Source organism: Porites lutea, chromosome 1 (genome assembly GCF_958299795.1).
Source record: "Porites lutea chromosome 1, jaPorLute2.1, whole genome shotgun sequence".
Taxonomy (NCBI): Eukaryota; Metazoa; Cnidaria; class Anthozoa; order Scleractinia; family Poritidae; genus Porites; species Porites lutea.
In genome coordinates, this window is record NC_133201.1 from 12,877,493 (window position 1) to 12,887,107 (window position 9,615).

The following is a 9,615-nucleotide window of genomic DNA, read 5'->3' on the forward strand; positions in this document are numbered from 1 at the left end:
GACAGTTGAAAGTTTATTAAAGGACCATATATCTTCAAGCAGGATGACAAAGCGCAGTTTAGAAATTCAGTTTACGACTTCGTAAGGACTTATCTTACTAACTCCACATAATGTACAGAAAACTTTTTAAGTTGTCCGAGAGTACAGACCAGTTATGTCTAAGACAGAGCAGTCGAACTAATTCACATTGACAGTTTCACGCTAATACGCAAAAACAAGGACATTACATTTGATTAAAACTCCTTTAGTGCTTGTTTTGCAATGGGAGACCGCGATAATCCGACAAACACTGACCAACTCAACAGTCCACATACAACAAGAAGTGAATCAGATTCTAATCTGAGGTTGCTTCTCCATAAATGAAACGAAGATTGGCTAACAGAAAGAAAGCCTACTTTATCTGTGTATCAAGAAAAAGTAACGCACTTCCAAAAGCCTTACAATAGCCTTTCAGATTGAAAGAGAAATAAAAGATGTCCACCGACCTAACCCAATGAAATAATAAAAATTTTAATTGTTACGTAAAAATATATGCATAATGATATTATTAATTTCATATAAAGAGGAATCTACCTTGTGATAAAAAATAATTCGATGTTCTCTTAAACAAACATTGCATTTAAACCTTTTGATTCGATGAAGGCTCATGGCTTGTAATCAGAATTCATGTAAAAAATGGCAATCACCCTCATTAGAAACTTAACCAATACCGCCAGTTATTTGGTCGAGACTAAGCTGTTCGACACCCACCCAACGGCTTAAAACTGAACCCTTCCTATGTACATGTATCTTGCTCTAACAAACCTGCCAGATCATTATTCGAGGTTCTTTATCATTCTCACTTCGCTTCTTTCGCCGCAAGTCTGCGTACCCTTCACCCGCGCTAACCAGGAGAACTGGAAACGGCAGCCTCGGTTTTAAGTTCTCCACTTTCTTTCCGGCTAATTCACTAGCGCGCCTCTGGCTTCTTTCAAACACTGTATAGCTATCGTCTTGCCGAGGACTGTCATAAATCTTTTCCGGCGACCTTTCGTCTTCTAATGACACTGAGGAAGCTTGAGAATCATCGAGGATTTGTACATAACTTGGAAAACCGGGCTCAGCAACAGTGAACTGTTTTCCGGTATCACTTTTTGTTTCAGGCCTCGATTCAGCTTTTTGTTTGGACTCTGCTTCATCATTTTCATTTATGGTAAGCGCTTGGGCAGCAGCCGCCCGTGATTGACTTAGTTTGATATATTCACCGGCAGATTTCACTCTTCCTCTGAAGTCCCCTGTTTCGTCTCCAATTGCAAGAGCCTGTCTGTCTGCTTCACCAACACTTCCGGTTGTCTCACCATTAGTAGTAGTGGTTCCAGTCTTGATTTGGGGATTTTCATCAGGTGTCCCATCAACTTCGTCAATCGAGGTGTTCGTGATAACTAGTGGAATTCGTGGAGGTTCTGGAATACTCGGATTTGGAGGAGAAGTTCCAAAGCCCTTAAACTCAGACAGCATTCGGGCAAAGTCATCCACTCGGAATTGACTCTTCCCAATAAATTCGCCCGATTGAACAGAACTAGCGATAGAAGTAGGGCTGTGAGCAGCTTCCTCGCAACCCTCGAACCTGACACTGAAGGTGCCAGTTTCTGTACCAGCAACACTCGATATCCGCATCCCATTCAAGGTCTGCTGCTTGTCTTCTACAAAGTTAAATTCGTCGTCAGAGTGAACATCTTCGTCGGAGTAATCCTCCTCACCCTCTCCTCCCACATGGTTCGAAATTTGTCGGGGGGGTGTTGCTGTTTTGTTAAAGGTGATCTTTTTTGGGGAAGCTGCAACAAACCACATTACCTGTTACCCGTATATCGATCAGTACCGGCGTCAAACCAAACGGGTAAGAACCATATTCTAAAGCCACAAAGGCAGCCGTATGTAATGTAAGCTGCCTTCAATCACAGTTATCATTCAATTGAATTTTTAAATATTTACAAAGTAAAATCACTTATATTTGAGATGTACAACCGTAACGTCGAGAAAATTTGTTGCACAATGCAGTTAAATTACATTTTCGTTTTAACGGTCTGCTTCTTTTTATGTCAATTTTGGTGCAATATATACCTGGGCTAATCATTTTTTCTGGTCATAAGTATTACCCCTAATTATAGTCAGTATGAATTGATACCAGCTTTTTCCAATAAACTTTATTTACTGTAAATCCATTATGTACCATAAATTCTTTTTTCTTTTTTGTATAATCTTTCCGCATTAAGCTGCATTATATATGGACAAACATGTACCAGTACATAACACAGTAAAATTATTCCCTAAATGTAAATTGACTGCCCCGCCAAGATAAGCTCTGCCTACATGCCGGCCAGTGAACTTTTGTGAAACTTCAATAGGGAAAATAACGATTATTGCTGTTGTAGTACCTCTACGGAATAACATTTGTCGTACCAAAGAAGAGTAGAAACTAACCTTTACCTTTATTGGGTAACGTTGGACCTCGTGATGCATAACCCCAGGCTCCTGAGATTCCCGGGTCTGTCTGCACGCATGCGTCTCTAACTTCATGTTCCCGAAACAAGCTGAGGTCTGGCCTTGTTGCCTCGAGACCATGACCCGTACCGAGGGTCGGGTTGTTTTTTAGCGGGTAAAAACATCGCACACTGCTTCCGTACGAGTGAAAAGCAACACAAGCTTTGCCTGAAATAAAAAGTTTCATAAGCAATATTGCTGGTGTCAAAAGAAATGGCTTTGACGCTATGGCTGAAATTCTGGGCTTGGTTGTTCAAAAGATGGATAGTGCTATCCACCAGGCCCCGGTTGTTCAAACGTTGGATTGTACTATTCACCGGAAAAATCACTATCCAGCGGATAATTATTATGGAAATCAATTGCGTTGTCCAGTGGATAGTGATTTATCTACTGGATAGCGCTATCCATCTTTCGAACAACCGGGCCCTGACAAACACTCTCCAGTGGATAAGTATTATGGAAATTAATTGCAATGTCCAGTGGATAGTGATTTATCTACTGGATAGCGCTATCCATCTTTCGAACAACCGGGCCCTGACAAACACTCTCCAGTGGATAAGTATTATGGAAATTAATTGCAATGTCCAGTGGATAGGGATTTATCCGGTGGATGGAACTATCCACCTCTTGAACAACTGGCGCCCCTTCTCGAATCATTACACTATTAAATGGATTGTGTTAACAGCAAATACGAAAGAAGCAGTAAGCAAAGAAAAATGCGAGTCATACCGGAAACAAGTGGTACACCCTCAAGCCTTGGAAGAGGAAACAACAGGGTAACTCCTACACTGGTCCCCACCCATAGTAAACCCTCATCAGCTGACAGGGCTGTCACGTAAACTTGATCCAGTTTGGTTTTCTCCAGCTGAGAGTCGATATCTGTGTAAAAAAGCAAGTAAAGGTACAGCGAAAAACGTCAAAAGAGGAAGCAACACCAGGTTCAACTTTTCAAATAACAACAACAGATGAAATAAGGGCTTGATTTTTCTTTTCGCTATTTATTTATGAACAACTGTGGCACAATGTTTGTGGAGCAGTGCTTCGTAATAATGCATTCACGACACTGTAAATTAGATTAATTAGGTTAGAAATTTTAAAACTATTACGCTGGAATTAAGGCAACGGGTGTAATACAAAGTTAATTTATAACCAGGGTAAACGAAAGTTACTGACCTCGCTGCATGTTGGTGACAGGAGAAGCAATACTGATGTCCTGCACGTGCTTCAGTGTCTCACTGTGAAATAACTTGATTGACGGCACCTTCCAGACGGACACCCACACACCAACACCATAGCTGACAAGATGCTTGATGCTGGACTTGGGATTATCATCCACCTCAATCACGTGCTAAAATGAGACAAACGTAAACAAAGCAATCATGGGACATCAATATATTGAGAACGATCAACATAGAGATTGTAACCCGAGTAGCATGCAGGCGCCAGTAGTTTTTAGGGCGAAAGGAGAAATTTCGAGGACGCGCGCGGAGTTCCCCTGGCACTCCCCATATTTATTATTTATTTACCAATTAAGTCTTCACTCTTAACAGAGTATTGCAGACTGCTTTAAATGATAAAAATTACAACAATCAACACAACAATAACATTAACTTACTAATCAATATATAAGATTACACGGGGATTGCCTCAATGAACATGGTGAAGTAGATGCTATAATTTCTGGTGGGGGATTGTTCCACAATTCAATTGTCCTAGGGTAAAAAGAGTTCTTAAAGTAATCACATGTACAACGTGGCTGCTCAAATCGATGACTGAGAGACGAGAGCCTGGTGTCCATTCTGCTCTAAGTCTTATGTTCTCTCTGAAGCTTGTCGCATTCGTAAGTGGCTAATCCATTACTCTCTTTATATAGCATACAGAGACGTGCGTCAGATCGCCTGAGCTTCAGAGATCTCCATTTGAGACAGGATAACATATCATTGACACTGTCTAATCTGTCGTAGCACCCGAGTACCCAGGGAGCCGCTCGGCGTTGAATCATTTCGACCTGTTGTATGTTCTTAGCTACGTAAGTTCCACACAGTGGCACTGTATTCAACAATCGGTCTCACAAGGGCTTTGTATGCTCGTTCTTTTGATGTGGTCGAACAAGTGCGGAGATTGCGGCGTACAATGTTCAGAGTCTTGTTTGCTTTGGTGGTAATTTCATTTACATGATCATTCCAGCGTAAATCACGTGCGAGAGGTTGATCCCTAAATATTTAGTAGTATCAACAGTTTCTAGGACCTTGCCATGAAGTTTGTACTGAAATTTGAAAGGTGTACGTCTTCGTGTTAACCGTATAACGTTACACTTACTTCGATTAAATTCCATACACCAGTCGGATTTACATTTTTCCGAGCTGTGAAGATCATCTTGTAATTGCCGGCAATCGCTCTCAGATTTTATTGCAAGGTACATGACAGTGTCATCGGCAAAAAGAGAGACCCTTGACGCAGCATAGCATGGGAGATCATTAATGAAAATAAGAAACATTGACGACCGCAGCACTGATCCTTGGGGTACACCTGAGGTTACTGGAACTGAACGCGAAGGCTCTCCTTCTAGAACTACACTTTGTCTTCTTTTCTCAAGAAAACTTGTCAACCACTGCATTTCTTTTGCGAGGTCATCCATAAAGGCAATTAATTGGGTTTCACATGATCGAGCTCGCCTGAAACCATGCTGAGAATCATTTAAAATACCGTGGCGATCCCAAATGCTTTGAAGTATGTGAGACCAGAATGTGTTCCATTAATTTGCCGCATATACAAGTAAGGGAAACAAAAAATACTCGATTTCGATTGGTCCACACCTGAGCCCGCGATACGGTCAGGTGATACTCGTCAGCGGAGACCCTGTTGAGACAGCTGTCAATTGATCACAACATTGATGTGCAATCAGTTTTCTCCTAGGCTCTCAAACTAGCTAGAAAGTGTAAGCGTAAACATTGGTATATTTGTGGTGGGGGCAGACGGTCGGTCGGGCGGGCGTACGGTCACGTGATTACCAAATTTTCTCGGATGGGTAGATTACCACATTTTCATAGCTATGGGGCTCCGCCCACGCGCGCGCGTGGAGCTCCGCTAAAAAAATCGAACAAAACAAGAGTTTTACTGCAATAGGCCATTTCCGAGACTTTCAAAAGGAGGCTAAGTACAACACCTTCGTTATGATAATGAGTAGCTATGAGTGGCATTTGCATGAGAATAAACTATCATATTCATATCAATAGTTTCGCAATTAGCCTCCTTTTGAAACAGTTGGAGCAACTCAAAAATGACTTATTATTGGATTCGGCTTTCGTACTATTTGAAGAGTTTTGCAGATCTTGAATCTGTATTAGTAATTACTATTTAAATTGTACTCAGTCTCATGCAATAATTGCTAAATATTGTTAGAGAAGAGGTTAATAAAGACTGAAATATGCCGTACCTAGAAGCTAGGGGCGGGTGGAACGCAATCTCTAGTGACCCTAGCTCCCACGAGTCTCTTGTAGCTCAGTGGTAGCGCATCTAGACTAGTAACCAGAAGGACATAGGTTGGACTCCTGTTGGGAGTACTAGGATTTTTTTCTTACGAGCCGCCTGCAGTGTCACTGATTGAAATAACATCTTTGTTCTGCATTCACCTGGCTTAAAATTGATCATCACATTTCTATCATTGCGCATGACACGATTGGTTAGTTAAACAATACAAAACTGAGCAGCCAGCTATTGATGCTCATTCTCTTCTATTTTCGACCCGGTGTGAAAAGAATAACTCGACTTCAGATTTACAGAGTGGACCTTCTTGTGGTATCGTGGGAAAAAAACATCAGTCAGGAAACACACCTTGATAACTTCTTCATCATGACTTATTATGAACAACTTGTTGCCACAGGAACACCAAAGGTTTTCTGACACAACAGCAATTGCCATTACGGGATCTTTTCCAAGCGCCATAGCTTTTGGCTCACTAAAATTCCAAGTGCCTTCTAAAAAGAAAAAAGCCAAAAAATCATTATACGTGTGCGTGGTTGGGCCTGAAATAAGAGGTAAGGTTTTATCAAGTATTTGCCCTTTGATAAGCAGTTTGACAAATGTTCACCTTTTTCAAATGAATTATTTCCTGAACCAGAGCTTCATTCCTAGAGAAGCGAATTTTAAAAGACATGCTGGCAAAATCAATTCTGGAGCTTTATATTTGGTATTTTTACCTTGATTTTGTTTGAAAATCACCAGGCTCCCATCCGCTACTGTAGCAAAAATTTTCATGTTCACTGTTCTTAAGTAGAAAAGAAAAAAAAGTTAGAGAAAAGGCCTTTTGACCTACAGTTACTTTAAAATCAACTTTTGGGAATACAGCGCAGGAACCATGAACCATGTAGACAACCAGAAAGTGGAATTAGTATACTGAGGTAATAGCATGATTTGTAGAGATATTTGGCATAAATACCAAGAGTGATATTTCGAAATTATTATACGTGATTTCACGAGCCGTTAGGCCAGTGAAATTTGAGACAATTTTGAAATATCACGAGTGGTAATTTATGCCAAATACCACGCACAAATCATGCTATTATTTGTTTATACTACTACCCACAAAAGGTTTGTAATTTTCACAGGTAGGTATTTCAAATTAAACTCTGAGCCAATCAAATTGCAGAAATTTCTCATGTAGTAGTATGACTGTGCTAATTTTACTGAAAGCTGAGGTCTACACTTGTGTAATTTTTATTTTGGGAGATTGTTTAGTATTTGAGAAATAAATTCTTGAAACGAACGGGCTTATAACAGATCTAATACCTTAAGTGGACACGAGCCTCAGCAATAACGAACCTAAATTTAAGCAAAAACCAAACGCGGGGGTCTTGTAGGTGGCTCGTCGCTTATGCAGCTTTTACTGCGACAAGAGTATTGAAATTACTTACTTAATAGCTAGAACAGCATCGGGCAGCCTCACTGACATGACGTAACGACGAGTAGAATCCATAGCGTTGTAAATAAAAATCCTCATAATAATTAATTAGAAAACAGCGGAGTTAGTAAAATAACCTCAATGAATTCAGTTTTGTTTAACCAATACAGCACAAAGTTAAAGGCCTGTAAACTCCACATTTCTTAAAGCAAAGATTTTCACGCGTGCTACATTTGTTGCTTTCAATGCAACGGATAAAACCTTTTCAGCAGATCTTAATAGTTATAAGTCAAAAGAAATCTATTTCGACCTCTGGTAACTCGGTGAAATGTAGGCTGCTGTTAGTCTATCATACCTTCCGCCCTGTGTTCCTAACCAGACAGTAGGAAATGGAAAGCCAAACCTTCCAGTAATGGGGCCTTTAAACTTCTTTTCTTCACCACAAGTCCGTTCAACATACTCGCCACACATGATGATAGAATCACTTACATGGAACGACTCTACAACTTGAGGAGGGGAGGCTAAAGACACTTTAACCACAGTCACATGACCTGCATGGTCCCCTCCCCCGCACAAAAGCCACAGAATGTCATAATTGTCACGGACGCCTGGAAGGGGATCTGACATGTCTGGGACGCAGACAATATTGTTAACCTAGAGGAATAAAATTCGACAAATAAGTTTCAATCTTGCTAACTTAATCTGAAATTTTACCTGGAAAGAGTAATAGGACATCTTACTAACAGCGAAGTTGGCAGTGGATGTTTCCCCAAGATGTAAGTAGGTTTTTTTTTTGTACGTAACTCTTGCAGGATTGGTCAGAATTTCCAAAATGAGTAACCTGTGCAAAAATGTTTCCTTCTTATACTCGTGACGTACCAACTGAATCAATTTAACTGAAGACTAAGTAGGTTCAGAAATGCATAATCTGCATCGTTCCATATTGATCAGACTGAAATAAAGCAATCCGTAGCCAGGGGTTAAACTAGGATGGCCAACGGTAACGAGTGACACATTTCCATGAAAGTTGAGGAAAAATACAACTAAAAACGTTGGAAGTCCTGGCAGAATGAATGGTCACTGATTCATTTACCTTAGTTTTTTGGCTGAGTACAAATAAGCTGGTGTTGTCTTTAAGCAGCGGCATGTTACGCCGCTGAATGGCCACGCCGCCAGTCCCATCATCCTCTGGGAGGTACCAACCAGGATTATTTTGAGGAGCTGAAGAGGTATAGCCGCACAAATACAATGAATTTTCATTTTTTATTAACAATTCACAAGAAGAAACAAAGAAAATGTTATGTTCAAGGGTGTCTTTAAATCTGACAAAACAAGGCCTACTTTTTTGCTCCGCTTTTCTCGGAAAAAATACACAAGGATTATTTTGAAAAGTGAATCAATATCGTTGATACTTCTTGTTTTTAATTTGACATTCCTGCTCATCTATTAAGGGATGCCGCTAACCCGCGGGTAAAATAACACAAAGAAGGGTTAACCTTTCCACTAATAACATCTAAGTGCTCACAGAATAGTTATCAAGACATTGTTTTGAATCCATACTTACAGAGTCTTAGCTTAGACGTGTTGAGAGTAGTCACCCATTCTGCTTTCACTGCAGGTGAATCTGTACTAAATATGCAGTTTACGTGGCCATGCCTGCCGAAACAAATAATCACAGTTAGATTTCTACCCTGAGAAAACAGCCGACACTTCGCTACGCCACCACTGATTTCCCCGCGAAATGACGTCTGAGAAATGAGCGCAGAAATGCCATAGTGATGACGCGTCACTCCCCAGATCTGGGTAGTGCTTCTGATTGGTTGTACCGCGTGGGAAATTTGCTTCAACCAATGGTATCATTTGAATCAGTTCAAAACAAAATGGCCGGTCCAGTTTTGTTATTTAAGACTATATTTAGACATTGAAACTGTTTCCTGTCGTCTGTTGCCACAGAGGGCAAGGATGGACATAAATTGAAAAAGTTGAACCAACTGTTTTTCAAGTTTTAATGCTATGCTTACTAAAATCACCAAACAATTATTATGGTTATCGGCTCGCTGGTAAAATTTGTTTGATATGTTGTTCATAGCTAGCTGTACAGAAGCATTTTGTGTATGGGTATACTGATGGCACCACTAATATCCTCTTCACACTGATAGCCCCTTTAAGAAGAGTGAGGGAAGAATTCGGTGTAC

The 9,615-nt window shown here is 40.4% G+C and overlaps 1 protein-coding gene across 2 annotated transcripts in view; it reads right to left on the minus strand.

Annotated features, from left to right (window-relative positions):
- The window catches only part of LOC140945497 (uncharacterized), a 30,016-nt gene continuing 20,401 nt past the window's right edge, over positions 1–9,615 (minus strand). The window contains exons 16-25 of one of the 2 annotated variants that reach the window (XM_073394524.1): positions 8,985–9,076; positions 8,514–8,641; positions 7,776–8,074; positions 7,434–7,514; positions 6,720–6,787; positions 6,355–6,497; positions 3,694–3,868; positions 3,250–3,399; positions 2,467–2,688; positions 1–1,814 (exon numbers count right to left, since the gene is read on the minus strand). In XM_073394524.1, the coding sequence (XP_073250625.1) occupies positions 796–1,814; positions 2,467–2,688; positions 3,250–3,399; positions 3,694–3,868; positions 6,355–6,497; positions 6,720–6,787; positions 7,434–7,514; positions 7,776–8,074; positions 8,514–8,641; positions 8,985–9,076 (2,377 nt within the window). In that variant the 3' untranslated portion in view covers positions 1–795. Of the gene's footprint in view, positions 1,815–2,460; positions 2,689–3,249; positions 3,400–3,693; positions 3,869–6,354; positions 6,498–6,719; positions 6,788–7,433; positions 7,515–7,775; positions 8,075–8,513; positions 8,642–8,984; positions 9,077–9,615 lie in introns of both variants that reach the window. The other variant, XM_073394517.1, reaches the window with a different exon arrangement.